We start from the raw sequence: 15,081 nt of genomic DNA on the forward strand, positions 1-15,081 counted from the left end.
GAGAGAAAGAGAGAACCAGATGAGAGAGAGAACTTGCGATTCGTGATTGATTCGGCTGAACTGAATTGAAGAAGACGCGAATAACGTTCTTCGACTGATTCGGCTGAACTGAACTGAAGGCCCCTTGCTTGTTTCCATTTAAAAAAAAAACGTTCTTAAAAAAATACTACCGAGGCAGGTCACAACCCGCCCCACAATAATTAGTACCGGATCGGATCGAGGCAGCGCCCTGCCTCGTTTTTCGACCCGCTTATTCCAAATCAACATTTCCCTGTCGGATCGGAGCTCCGACCCGCCCCGCTCCACCAGATCATTTTGACATTCCTAGTTGTTAGTATGGCTCTAACAATTCACGTTTTCTAAATAACTGAATCAGGTATATTTTCTATATTTTTTAATTTTTTATTATGTTCTAAATTGTATGCAAAATTATTAATAAAATATTTTATGAATATCCAACTCAATGCTAGACTTACCATATTGTACAACTTGTTGAAAGTTGACTAAAGAAGAAATTGATTGATCAACCCTTTTGTCATATCCATTTTTTTAAATCTCAACATGCTTATGATTTTTTTTCCCGTACTAGGATTGGTTGAGTAATGGGCAGAGCAGTAGTAAGTATATATCATTTTGGTTGTTGGGAGACATGAAAGACTTGACCTTCCTAAAGAAGGATTCAATTCACATCTCCTTCCTTGGCGTTCACAACTCTGTCACTGCCAATGATACAAACTATATGTTCTGCTTCTGTATATTTTATGTACATCTATCATTATTGTAAAACTTATTACAATATAACAATTGGATAACTATTTTATAGTATAATTTATTACAACGCAAATTTAAACAATATAACATGCATTATTGACTACTAAAGAAAAAGATAGTATTAAAATATATTGTCATACTTTATCTAGTCTCGTGCTATTCTTATCACCACTCTCTCACAACCTCATTCCAATATACAAATATCTTATCTGATCAATCAATGTTCTCTAGTACGTCTTCTTCGATCAAGCTTTTTCTAGTTGATCTCCATGAACGAAAATGTGGTAAGTTTCTTTAACCACAAAGGCCCTTGTAACATGAAGCACCATCCAGGAAGGAAAATTGTCCTTGTATTATTTTTTAAATTTATAACGTTTCGAGTTCCACAATGAGGAATTGAATAAACCACATTAGCTAAACAAGAAGAAGAAGAAAAACAAACGCCGAGCATTATGCGTTTATGAAACAAATTTTTCTTATGAAAACATAAGAAAGAACTCATGATCAGAAACACCAACCAAAAGGGCAGGCATTTGCACAAATTTGTGCGGTAAGCTAGATTGTCTTGGCAACTTTTGGCAGAGAATTAAGAAGAGAAGGCGATGGCTTCCTCAGAGTGTGAATGAGAAGGATCATCAGTGACATTAGTGTCAAAGCCCCAGCTTGATGAGCACTGCCCAGGGAAACTGGCACGTATGACAAAAGGGTAGATATCCCCAAGGTAACCTGCAATGATTACAAGGGGAGGAACCAAGTTTTGATCTTTATAGTCAGAAGAACATTAATAGAAATTGAGTTATCGGAACATATGTACCTGAAGACCAGCCATGCCAACAGTGCTTCCAATCAAATATCGAACTGCAGGATGAAGATCCACCTTCCTCGTTAACCACCATAACGAGGCGATTGAAACTAAAGTGGTTGTTGCCAGGATACGATGGTCAAGCTGTAAATGAGGTCAAAGGAATATTCTATGATCACATTGATGAGTATAGGTTCACACGGATTTCAGGAAACTACTGGTCGTGCGGAGTTTGAGCCATTGAGCTCGTAGTTCAATGGATTAAAATATATTTTTCTGAATTTGAGATCTCGTGAATACCTCTATGAATCAAAATTCAATGACAGACTGAACCTAAATCATGCTAAGGAATTCTCTCATTAATACACAGTAAAGAAACACCACAGGAAAATTACCTGTACCATCGAGGTATTCTCAAAGAAGTTGCGAATAAGTGGCTTCATTTCTAGAGCATCCTCAGGTATCCATGTGTCGCCCATCTTCGGAAAAGTATTGTAGGCATGTCCCTGGAAATTCACAAAATCATTATCATGATATGCTACTAGCAAAAAACAAAAAAAATTGCATACTACCTACTAATTAATTTGTAAAAAATTATGAGCAACACAATAACAGTTGAAGTTACATACAGCATCATTTCCTGCAACAAATGCTCCTGAGAGAGCAGTAATGCCGACGAGTAAGCTGACAGGAAGAGCAAGTCTCTTTACTTTTGCAGCCCCCTTAACCCAGGACATTGATTCTGCAGGTGGTTCGGGCATTACCACCGAGAGACCTGTCCAAAGAAGGCCGCTGTATATAACAAATGCCGAAGTGAGATGAGCTGCAAGCCGATACGGGCTTACTCTAGGCTGTGCATATTCAGTTGGCGGTTCCTATTTGAAAAAAGAGAGATTATTTAAAAGCACAAACCGCAACATTTTTTATTTCAAATTTGCAAAAACACTTAATATAAGGTGTCCTACCTCTAAACCACTTTTAACCATCCACCATCCAATCAGACCCTGCCCAGCACCAAGGGCAAAAAGAGTAGAGAGTTTCAGTCCAAGTCGCACGGTAATATATCCCTTTCGAAGAAAATATGAAAATGGCAAAGCAAACATGATACCAAGAGCTCTTCCCCACATACGATGAGCATATTCCATCCAGTATATAAATTTGAAATCATCAATGCTCATTCCTCGATTAACCCTGCAAAAACCATCATCCATAAATTAAAAAAAATATTAATAATATTATAGCAAATGCCATAAAATAATCCTTGTCCAAACTCCAAAAGAGTTCACCTCAAAACCGTTAAAAACTAGAAAGTTAAGCATCACAAACCATTAGCAATGCTACAAATACATGTACTGTTCTTTTCTTTCACTGACCGCTTATATTCAGGGGACAGCTTGTACTTCTCGAATTCCTGTAACCATTCCTCATCAGATAGAGGCGGGAGCCCACCACTGAACTTCCAATCAGTCATCGAAAGACCAGATCTTGTTAGTCGTGTAACACCTCCAAGTACGACCATACTAAACACCCAAGCAGCAGAGCCAAAGAGCCATATCCCAACCATTTTCTGAGCACGAGGTCCTCCATTTACAAGTAGCTTCAGTCCTTCATTACTTTTTGCATTAAGAGAGTGCACGGTGGAAACATTTCTCAAAGATGGCACATACTGACCCTGAATTGCATTATAAACTTGTTACACAAGTATTACATTTAAATTACATGAACATGATACATGAATTGTGTTCCAATCCCCAAGTGAAACTGAGTTAGAACAAGGACTTTCATTACATTTAATTGTCACGGAATACAGGGTTGCCATAAGAAACACATAATATCAAAAGCAAAAATATGCAAATATCGTCTTTCATGAAAGTACAAGTGAGACCCTCAAAGGTTCGACTTTTCTTCTTTTGTGGTTACTTCCCGCTATCAAATTAGCAATTTAGAATATAATAGATGCATATGTAGCTAAGTACTTAGATACCCAAAAACATATATATCTAATACTTCCAAGAAATAAATTTTAAAGCAGGGAATGAGCTTGAAATGGCATTTATGAAACCAATGAATTTTTCCAAGTTGAAATTTTTATACTTCAGTCTTGGGTTACTGCTAGCTGATGCTGCAAGAAGTAATGATGCTCAACTAAAAGATAAAAATATCTGCATATAAACTTTAATGTAAGAGCACTGATTTGAAACATAGAACAAAAAATCTAGAATACGATATAGAAATGAAGACAGCAGACATGGAACCAGCCATTTCAGTCCTAAACACAAAAAATATATATTTATATCATAGCTCAAAACATGAAAAAAAAAATTGTTTTCTGATATCCCATGCTATGATAATTAAAATATCTACCACTGCAATGGCACTTTGCAGAACTCCACAATCAAATCTGTGACTACTATGAGAATGCTTTATGGATTACAAAAATATAAAAACGAGAAAGTTATCATTTTGGGTGCCTCAAAATGGTATTTAATGAAGTTGAAGCTAATCAATTCAGTTCAAAGTGTTTGAAGTTGGTTCTAAGTTTCCATATAACAATATTTAGCAAAACACAATCTTTTAGTTCTAAAGATAGAGTTGGAAGAACCTTAGGGGCAGATCGGAAGTCATGCAGAATTCTCCGTACGATTCCGGTAGAGAAAAATCTATACTCGATCTTCTAGTACGTAACACACCATCTCTTTATTCTTAATAGGGTAGACAATCATTTGTTACTCTGTCTTTTTGTATAGTATCGTTTTGATACCTTGTGTTTATAATAATACTTATTTGATATTTTATAATTTGAAATCGTACATATTTGTTACTCTGTATTTTAAAATGGTACATGTTACCATTATTATAAGATATCATTTTTGTAATACTCTTCCCTTATTATATTTTGTTTTTCAAATTTGGATAATTAAGAAACAATAGTATGTATTTGATTGTTCAATAATAATGTGGAATACTTTATTGGCTATAATAATAATAATAATGTAAAAGATTGTTCCCCCATAAGTTGGTATAAAAAGACATTCAAAATCACACAAATAAGGAAAGAATTCAAGATATTTTATACCATAAAAATCTTTAGTTGATTTGTAATTGATTTTGTGAGACCTGAATAATATTGATTGAATAATATAAAAAATGTCTAAAATAATATATTCTTTCTTTTGTTTTATGGGTAAAGTTGGCAAGAGGACACTATTTTAACCAACATAATATATAATACTTAACCATCAACATAATAGTATTAGTTGAAATTTACTTCTTTCTGGCATTACTAAAATATGTCACTACAAAAAACCTCACTTTTGTTGGCGCAAATTTGGCATTACTAAAGTGAAGTTTTGCGCCAGCAAAGATCCGCGACGTACCCCCATCGCTAATTCTACTTTTGTCGACGCAAAATGTAATGCGCCGACAAAATTTTTTGTCACGTTGTGGAAAACACTTTTAGCGGCGCAAAAATATGCCGACAAAAGTTGACTCTTTTAGTGCTGCGTTTTTGCGCCGGGAAAGGTGTATATATGCAGTGAGGGTTGAGACTTTTGCCGACGTAATTTTGCGCCGGTAAAAGTATTTTTTAAATAATATTTTTGATTATATTACTAATTTTATTTCCAATATATTAATATTAATTAATGATTTTTGACTTTAATATATTAATAATTATTTAATTAGAAATAAAATTAAAATTTTATAAATAAATAAAAAAAATTACAACTATTAATATTTATTGTCTCCACCAAACATGAAAATATAAAAATAGTTTAGTAAAATAAATGTCTAATAAATTAAACTTTAAAAAATAAAAATAAAAAGTTCTACAAATGAGTACTGCCCACCTCATCATCCCCGCCCCCGTCAACATCATCGTCCTCATCCAAATCCTGGTCTGGTAAGTCAATAGTAAAACCAGGAGTCATTTCACCAACCTGCTTCAACAAAGCACTGAGCAGAAGATCTTGACGCCGTTGATGACTCTCAAGTTTAGTATTATGCTTTTTTAGGTTCTGATTTTCTAGCATAATGTCCTCAGTGTGCTGCAAAATGCTGTCCACTTCAGGTGGCAATTTCTCGAACATTTGAGAAGTTGACGAAGATGCTGCCCTCTTTGCGCCAATTGCCTTCAACCTAGGCAACCCCCCAACCCTTTCTTATAACGCGAGCGGGGTCCAAGGACATCCGTGAAAATATCCATATCAGGCGGGAATTGACCATCGACATTATCGCCGACACAAGAAGCAGGAGATGATACAGGGGTCGTACTCTGCGATGCTCGACGCTCGGTCATCTCAGTCTGCACAATAAAAAGCACGTATCTCGAATTCCAATATAACATTATTCGAAAACCTAACTTATAAATTTTTAATATAACAACATATAAAATATAACTTTATTATCTATCTGCCAACATCCTAACATTAATAACTGCAGACCAGTGATTGAAAAAGAATGTAATTAATTTTGTTCATGTATTATGGAGCAAGTGGGCTAAAGTAAATTTAATCATGAAAATCCATGTCTGAATGAAAGTCATGAAAATCCAGGCTGGTCTGCTGTCACCAGAACTGAATACGATTGGCCTACGTGTACATCCAGGGAGGAGTAGGTGGTCTGAAGTGTATGTGTTCCTTCCACTTCTACCAACTTCATTTTGTGATTTTGAATGCGAAAGTTTAGGGAATTTTGCAGCCCAACATTTGAAATTCTAAGCCTGTAAGTTTTTCCTGTAATGGGAATATTTGTTTATCTAAACCATGTCCAGCAATAAGAGTGCTCTTATTATATTGCTTGTGAAGCTTAAGAGCTTACCTTGGTCAACAGTAAGAGAATAACCATTAGGTCCACGACCATTGATGAGAATTCCATCAGGAGAAGGAAGCTTCTTACCCCCATCAAGATGGGCTTTCAAATCCTACACACAAACACAAATTATAGTCATCACTTACATTACCATCTAGTATAATCAAGTTAAAGAAGATAATTAAGCAAGTACACAACAATGCCGTGAAATTGAATTGCGTGTCTCAGGACATCTCCAACCTATAACATCATATATATTGTTGCACCAATACTAAAACTAAAAAATTTTAGCACTATATTTTTTTCTATTCCAACCACAACACCAAAAATTACACAAAAAAAATATATTATTTATTATTATATTATTTTTTTAATAAAATAATATATATAAGATATAAATATATTTATTTTTTTAAAAAGAGATATGATATATACATATTAAAATAAGAAGAAAAAAAAAAGTTCTTTTGTCGTGTGAATAGTGCACAACATATATGCCATGGTACTGTTCACAAACGGCTAAACGAGATATAATATGAAGTTATATGCATTGGTACTGTATACAAACGGATAAATGGGCTATAATATGGAGTTAAGTTAGAGGGGATTTCAGTATCAGTATATATATATATATATATTTATATGCTGTTTTGGGGTTGGAGTTGGCCTTATATATCACTCCCCTTGCAACTTGAGAGCAGAGCATGGTCAACTCATGAGAGAGACATTCTTTAAACGACTTGGACATGATTAAAACGACAACTTTTGAAAGAGTTATATTTTAAGCATACCAAACGGTCAATGTATTAAAATTGTGTTCCATCCAATACAATGAATATAATCCCAACACTTAAATAATTTTAGAGATTTATTACCTTCTAGTAAGTATGTATACACTGAAGACAACACAAGTGACCCATTCAACCATTAAATTAAATGAAGAGGGGCACACAAAATTTTCATTAAAATATTGAACAATATTTATTTATTTAAAATAAGATGCATTATTTAAAAAAGAAGTGTCACACTTTCATTGTGTGTAATGTGTTGGGTATGAAATAAATAAGCATGACCACCCACTTGGTGGTATTTAATTTCAAGCTATCAATGTACCTATAAAAGTAGATCACATGCACATAGAACGACTAATAAACAATTTGTATAAGGAAATGTGCATACCGTGTGGTTGGACTTGTACCAATCCCCAATAAGAACAGTGTAATCACCAGCAGGGTCTGGAAAAGGAACAGGGATTCTTGGTCTGCTAAGGATTCTAATACCTCCAAATCCACCAGCAGCTTTGTGGAATGCAAGAGAAGGAAAATAGTAAAAGCTCCCAATCTGATCCTTCACTTGGAGAATGTATGTGAAATTCTTGCCAGGGGGTATTGGGCATGTGGTCCCCCATACACCATCTTCAAAAGAATTTCTCCTGTTTTGAATTCCATTCCTATAACCACACACAAAACGACATCACTCCTCTACCTGCCAAAATTTAAACCCCATCATCTAAAATAAGCCATTATTAATTATGCATTGTTGTTTGAGCTCCCAAACTTTGAGGCAGCTAATAATGAATCAATAAAATTGGACTTAATTGATGGCAACCAAATTTGCATGTGCAGAGAAAACCCCACAGTGCAAGTGTCTCATCTCATTTTTGGAAGCTACCGCAAGTAGCTACGCATTATTAATTCATCTGGGAAGTCGGTGGCCAAAGTTATTAATTAAAAATACAAAGGGAAAAACCACTTATTTTTTCTACTTTTGATTCTGTGGCATCAGATTACCAGGAATCGAATAATTTATAGAAATTCGAAAAAATACAAAAGCCAATGCCTTTTTACTTCTCCTACTCATAATTCTGCCACTGTTCCCTTTTTTGTCCACTTATAAAATAAAAATGTCACCATTAGACTTGCACCAGCTGTCGTTTCTCTATTATTAGAATAATCATGTTTTAACTAATGACAGCTAAATGAAAATGAATCTCAAGTGTCACTGTTCTAATATTTTGTTTAATAATTCATCTACTACTAATAATACCTACATTAAATTAATCCTACTTACACTTAAGTTGGTTTAGTCAATACTAACAGAGTATAGTCTAGATTTGGACTTTTGCCACTGATATTATAAACACCTAATAAGCATGGTTTTTTGTGGGACCCTTATTGCAAACCAGGCTTTGTTTTTCTATAACTGAATTGATAATGAACCAACAAGATAGGAGTTTTTCTCGGCAGAAAATCATTTCAATTTGCCATGATTGTGGGGAATTTAATATCATAAAGTGAAAATGGAGTATCAGTTTACAGAAATCTGAAATTTCCAGATCTAAAAATAAAGTCATGATCAACCAGAATTTTCATAAAGCAAAATCACATGATTCACATGAATTATACCAAACAGTTCTCGTAATCACATTGTGAAATAAAGGTATCAGCTTAAATGCTTCTAAATTAAGATTAGCTAAAAGCAAAATTAATTGATAGTTAATTAGTGCAGAGAGAGAGAGAGAGAGAGAGAGAGAGAGAGAGAGAATGATTTAGTTTACCAAGAAAGGAGAAAAGGCTCGTCCAAGCTATTGTAAACATTGATAATGAGATTGTCATTAGTAACCGAATGAATATCTGGTCCTGGAAATTGTCCATTGATAAGGATTCCCTAGAAACAAACAGATCAGAACGGTTTCACCACACAGTCAGATCAGATCAAAATCAAAAGATCAAAAAAAAAAAAAATGAAGCAAGATAAGTACCTGTTGGCGAACACCGAGCGGGTAAATGTCACCATAAGTGACATTCCAGTCAAAGAACCTGTAAGGATCTTCAGCCCTAACAATGGCGAAGAGAGAAGCAGCGGCGAAATATAGCAGAGAACAGAGTTTGACTCTCGCTAAGCTTATGATCAGCGCCATGGAAACTGAATCAAATTGTTCAGTTTGCTTTGCTCTTCTAAAATTGGACAATGGTAAGAAATGAGTGAAGAAGAAGAAGAAAGGGAAAGCAGGTATTTATATAAGTGCTGTGCAGGAGAGAAGAGAAGAGAAGAGAAGAAGACAAAGAAAGAGAGGGAAATGTAATTTTTTGTAAATAAAAACAAAATTAAAGAAAAATAAAAAATAAAAAATAATAAAAAAGAGAGAAAATTGTGGTGTCGGTGGTCGGGTACTCTACTCATTATTTGTTAACAATATTTTTTTTTAATTTCATTTTAAACAAGAATTTAATTTATTAATTTCTCTATTTTAAAATTAATATATAATTTTAAAAAAGGTAAAAAATGATTTTTTTTTTAAAAAAATTAGTTGTTGGTAGTACATAATATATATATAAAAAATATAACATTTGGTACTTTGGTTTAGAAAAGAAAATTTATTATTTTAGTAGTAAATTTGATAATAAAATATTTGTGTATTTAAATAGATTATGTAAAGGGTTTTTTTTTAAATGATATTATTAGCTTTCCTTGTCTACTTCTTTGCCTCTTTTTCACTAAAAACCATTAAAAAAATTTAAACTTTTCTCAAACCCAAGTATTACCTTCAAAAGTTGTGTTTTACTCTATTTTGATTGGTAGATGTATACTTCATTTTCTTTTGGTTTCATTGTATTAAAAACCAAGACAAAACCCACCTATATAAAGTAGTAATGATACACACACTCTTAAATTACCTATACTTTTTCATATTTTTTCTCATTCACTTTTTCTAATAATTCCTCACATGAATGAAAATACTTTGGAATATATCTTCTAAAAATTGACCTTCCTTAAGGACAATTCAATTCACATGGCTTCAACAACTATATGCCATTGCCAATACTACAAAGAACATGTACTTGTCTATTCACTTATCATTTTGGTGCACATTTTATATATATAATATTGGGATAACTATTTCATACCAAAGTATATATATATATAATTTATTACAAGTTTACAACACAATTAATTTAATATAGTATAGCATGTAATACTATTGACCTAAATGTGAATTCATAGTTTAAGAATATATGAGATTTGAAAGTGAATGTATATGATCCTCTTACACCCAAATTTTAAGAATAAATAAACTTTCTCGAAATGTAGGTTCATAAAGAGTATGATGAGGATTAACAAATATTAACATTATACTTGTACAAATTGTCACGAGATTCCCTAGCTACGTTATTAGCGCTCGAGCACGAGTTTCAAGTTCGAAAGCGTCAGTTTCCTCCAAGAGATGAGTTTGAACGACTAAACAAGCAAGGAGGTGGCGATAATTGGAAAAATGGGTGGGCATGGCCGAACGTGTGATGAAGGTGATGACCAAATGGATGGTCACGTGCATGTATTCAAATGGTTACTAATGGTTACTGATTCGTAACCATGGGACCAAAAATGGTAGTTGGTCCCAAAACTTTAGAATTTTGTCACAAGGCTCGGGATTAGTACCACAAATTCTAAGACCTGATTTTTGAGGATCGGGGTTAGAAAATTTATCTAAGCAATATCCAGGTTTAATAACTTATGAGCAAGGCTCGAAAATTATTACTTAAGCTTCAAGAAAATTCTAAGCTCGGGAATTAGTTCTAAAGTTTGGATTTGATGGCTTAGAACCTACGAAATATTTTCAAGGATTTAGAAAATATTTTAGGATGTACAATATTACCCCTTTTAAGTCTTAAGAACAAGAAGTGGGCTCGGGGCTCGTGATTTGGACTCGGGTATCGAAAAATGGGATTTTAAGAAATAATTAGAGTTTTGACTTGAAATTTCAGGCGTAGTCTAGTATAAAATTATTATTGAAAATAATAATTTTCTAAGTTGAGTTCGAAATTTTGAGAAGGGTATTATGGTTATTTTACCCCAAGGGCTTGGGTTTGGGCCAGGGTCCGGAATTCCAGATTTTGATTTTAAATTCCCTTAAATATATTTAAAATGTTAGTAAACCATAAACTAAGGAATATTGTCCCAATATGATTATAGGGTCTAAATGCGATTAGAATTACTCACAAGGACATAATTCACGAAAGCTAAGCATGAATGTGTACAATTTAATGACACATCTTACACAAAGAATATTATGTTCTTGCAAAATGAAGAACAAAGTGTAAATATGCGCTAACAATAAAAAATGCATGGTATTTAAGATGAAAGAATATATTTGAAAAAGAAAAATCCATAAACTTTGTTGCACAAATGGGAAATCAACATACAAAATAAACACTATCTAGTTACATATTGTTTCATCATCACCTTAATAATCTTAAAAAGATTAGAAACTCATAACTAGAATAGAAAATACAAACATGACATAGGAAAATTTGGAGGAAAACCCCCAAATTGTTCATCTAAAAATACATAGAAAATTAACAACAAAGAAGAAGAAGAAGAAAATGGAGAGGTCTTGAAAGTGTAGAATGTGTAGTGTAATCCCTCCCAAAATTATGCACTAAACTCCCTTATTTATAGCAAAAAAAAGTAGGTTATTTAGGTTTTTCACCCCCCGAACTATTACACATGCATTATCGTGCCCCCCGAATTTTTCAGGCCGTTAAAAAATCTCCCCGATCTATTCACAGTCATGTAAATTAGGACTTCCGTCCAATTCCGTTCATTTTTTGTAACGGGAGGATGATGTGACATTTTTTTTACATATTTGGGATGACACGTGGGACTTATAACCCGTTGACATGGAAATTTAATTTTAACCCAAATAAGAATAATTTGTTATAAACCGAAATATGTAAAAATCGGGTTATAAAAAAAATTGTATTTTTGAAAATCTAAGGTAGTATTTAAAAAAAAAAAAAATAATCAGAGATGGGAAAAAAGTAAAAAAAAAATGATATTTATGAACAAACCTATTATAAAAAGTCATTATATGAAAATTCAACCCATGCAAAATATAAATTGATTATAGTAATATATATTATTTTAATGACTTACTTGATAAAATATTTTTTTAATAGAAATTAAAATGAGATTATAAAATTAAAGCCCATTTTTTCACCAATTTTTTTGAAAGCAACTAAGATGCATAACAGTAAATGAATATACATATAAACTTCACAAAAGAAATTATCATGAAATTAATATTAATAAGACAATACAATAATAAGCTATGAATAAAAATCTCAAAACATGTAAAATGATAATCAAATGTGAAATAATTGTATAAATATATATATATAAGTTATATAAACTTAATTAAAGAGCATATATTTTTTAACATGATAAATGTCATTAATTAGATTTGATGTAATTACATACGTTATTTGCTAAATATAATAAAAATATGTAAAATTATAATTTTTTTATAATGAATTTTAATATTAAATTTGATAATTTTTGCTATAGTATGAAAATTGTGTTTCAATTTCTATTTATAAATATTATTAACAAATATAATTAAATAATAAATTATTAGAAATAGAAAACATGATATTTTTTATTTATAACTTGCAAGTGCTCAATTAATTCTTCACCATTGATAATTTCTTTTTATTTATAACTTGCAAGTGCTCAATTAATTCTTCACCATTAATAATTTCTTAACATTGTTTTTAATGAGTAAGATATTATCTACATCAAAAAAACAAGAATACCACTATCATTTGATTTGTCTTTAGTTGGTAAACACAAAACTTGTCAATATTTTATTAAAAGTCATAAATTTTAATTATCTCATCAAATCTAAGATTTCAAGAACGAAAAACTTACTTAAATCCAAAAATATACCTATTCAACTTGCAAATTTTTCATTCTTACCCCGCATTACGACTAATCCATATAAATGACTTCTGACATATCCATGTAAATGACTTCTTTCTAGCTAAAATATCTATTAGACCACATCAAGTACTAGTCGATGATGGCTAGTATCTTCTAATACATATGGACCAAACACAGACTTTTCAACTGTGGAAATGTTTCCTCGATTCTTCTATATTTTCTTTTTCTTTTTTCCCTAAATTAATTTCGTGTGTCTTTGAAATATTATATATATTCTCACTAAAACACACATATACCTTCCTAGTTTTTTCATTGATGAAAAAATAATTAACACTTTCCTTATCGATCTCTCTGGGAAATATAAAAAGCGCTCGATCTCTTTTGGTAAGTAACACAACATCTCATAGACTCATACTATATCTTGCTGTTTCTTGGAAATAATTTTATCCCTCTATATTTATTTTTTATGTTTTTTAATTTCTTATTATCTACTTTCTTCTCAATATATAGTTTATTTAATACTTATGAGAAAGTAGAGTATTTATTTTAAATTTCTATACAGAATCATTCAGTTCATTTCTAGGTATAATTTATTATTTTGAGCTACAAGGCAAAGTAAGTTGTACATATAAAAGACTTCATAATTTTTAGTGTTATTCCCATAAATTTTCAAAAGGTTTGAGATTAATTTTAGGTGTCGAAATTAGAATTTAAATAATTTATTGCACACATGCATGCTTTTTCTTTTGTGTTTGAAACAATTCCATTATTATGTAGGGTAATTATATAATACATCCCCCAAAAGGGGCATACCATTACATTTTTCTTGTTTTAAGCACGTGAAATTTTTGTATGAAATAGATTTGTTTGATCTTTGGTTTCTACAAAAAATCTTAGTTTTAGTCATAATAAATTTTGCGACTAAAATAAAAAAATTTGTGACTAAAGAAAAATCATCTTACCTATATCATTACTAAAAAGTCAGTAGTTAAAATTATTTGTCAAAAAAAATAATAGGTTGTGACTAATAACACTATATTAGTAACAACTTGTGATTAAGTATGACTTTTTAGTCACAAGTAATATTTTGTTGTTACTAAAAGTAGCATTTAGTCACACAAAATATATGTTGTGACTAAAAAGTTATCACTGAATGTTACCTTTATTTATAGTGGGGATAGTGAATTATTCCAAATTTATAAAAAAAATTTGAAAAAAAATCGCACATAGTTATGTTATGTTGGTAATGACTTATGATCAGATTTTAACTTTTATAAAGAGTGTTAAAAATTAAACTTTTAATTAATTGAGATTAAATTTTAATAAGGATTTTTAACAAATGTCACCAAAAATATAGGACTTTTAATTAATTGAGATTAAATTTTAATAAGAATTTTCAACTAATTTTATATTAAACTGATAGATATTATTGTTAAATTTAAATTGAGATTATTTTTCTTTTAAAAATAAATTGATATTATTATTACTTTTCTTGGAGAAAGAATTTAGCATTAATTGAATAGAGAGGATTGAAAACAACGTTAGTTTATTTTAACGTTGTCAAATAATTTTATTAATAATTAATTAAATTAGATGACGTGTCTAAAATTAATTGGTGGGACAGTATAACGGGGACAACAAAATTTTTTTCAGGTCTTCTAATGCATGAATGTTTGGTTCAGTAAAGACTTTTCAGCTGTGGATGTTTCCTCGAGTTTTCTATATTGGTTCATATATATCAGTAAAGATTTTTCAGTTCGTGGATTTTTCCTCGAGTTTTCTATATATGCTTATTTCTTTTTTATTTTATTTTATTTTTTTTCTGCTGAAAAGAACATGCACATACTGATAGGATGTCTTCTTCTTTTTCTTTTCTTTTTTTTTTTTAAAAAAGAAAAAAAAGAAAAATTGAATTTCACATATCTTTGGAATATTATATATTCTCATTAGTGTCACATAAATTCCTTATTCACACAAAC

At 31.4% G+C, this 15,081-nt stretch overlaps 2 protein-coding genes across 3 annotated transcripts; both read right to left on the reverse strand.

The window, feature by feature from the left end:
• Positions 1 to 1,326: 1,326 nt before the first annotated feature.
• Positions 1,327 to 5,502, reverse strand: LOC133786207 (cytochrome c oxidase assembly protein COX15-like). Its single transcript, XM_062225408.1, has 7 exons — positions 5,422 to 5,502; positions 2,947 to 3,245; positions 2,539 to 2,764; positions 2,203 to 2,448; positions 1,969 to 2,079; positions 1,586 to 1,717; positions 1,327 to 1,497 (listed from the first exon to the last, which is right to left on the reverse strand). The coding sequence occupies exons 1-7, from the start codon at positions 5,500 to 5,502 to the stop codon at positions 1,327 to 1,329; spliced, it is 1,266 nt and encodes a 421-aa protein (XP_062081392.1).
• Positions 5,270 to 9,418, reverse strand: LOC133783548 (L-ascorbate oxidase homolog). Of its 2 annotated transcripts, XM_062223205.1 has the most exons (6): positions 9,144 to 9,418; positions 8,940 to 9,049; positions 7,562 to 7,832; positions 6,392 to 6,494; positions 6,167 to 6,306; positions 5,270 to 5,876 (listed from the first exon to the last, which is right to left on the reverse strand). In XM_062223205.1, the coding sequence occupies exons 1-6, from the start codon at positions 9,300 to 9,302 to the stop codon at positions 5,706 to 5,708; spliced, it is 954 nt and encodes a 317-aa protein (XP_062079189.1). In that variant the 5' UTR covers positions 9,303 to 9,418; the 3' UTR covers positions 5,270 to 5,705. The 2 variants fall into 2 exon arrangements, with proteins under 2 accessions (XP_062079189.1, XP_062079190.1); XM_062223206.1 differs by lacking the exon at positions 6,167 to 6,306 and having other exon boundaries at positions 5,772 to 5,876; positions 9,144 to 9,413.
• Positions 9,419 to 15,081: the final 5,663 nt, after the last annotated feature.

Source organism: Humulus lupulus, chromosome 6 (genome assembly GCF_963169125.1).
Source record: "Humulus lupulus chromosome 6, drHumLupu1.1, whole genome shotgun sequence".
Lineage (NCBI taxonomy): Eukaryota > Viridiplantae > Streptophyta > Magnoliopsida > Rosales > Cannabaceae > Humulus > Humulus lupulus.

Coding starts and splice junctions, on each gene's coding strand:
- LOC133783548 (XM_062223205.1), bottom strand. CDS start 9,302: ATGGCGCTGATCATAAGCTTAGCGAGAGTCAAACTCTGTTCTCTGCTA. Junction 7,833..8,939: donor GAGCCTTTTCTCCTTTCTTG/GTAAACTAAATC, acceptor GTGTGGTTATAG/GAATGGAATTCAAAACAGGA. Junction 5,877..6,166: donor ACTCCTCCCTGGATGTACAC/GTAGGCCAATCG, acceptor TTTATTGTGCAG/ACTGAGATGACCGAGCGTCG.
- LOC133786207 (XM_062225408.1), bottom strand. CDS start 5,502: ATGACTCCTGGTTTTACTATTGACTTACCAGACCAGGATTTGGATGAG. Junction 1,718..1,968: donor AGAATACCTCGATGGTACAG/GTAATTTTCCTG, acceptor CCTCATTTACAG/CTTGACCATCGTATCCTGGC. Junction 1,498..1,585: donor TTGGCATGGCTGGTCTTCAG/GTACATATGTTC, acceptor TAATCATTGCAG/GTTACCTTGGGGATATCTAC.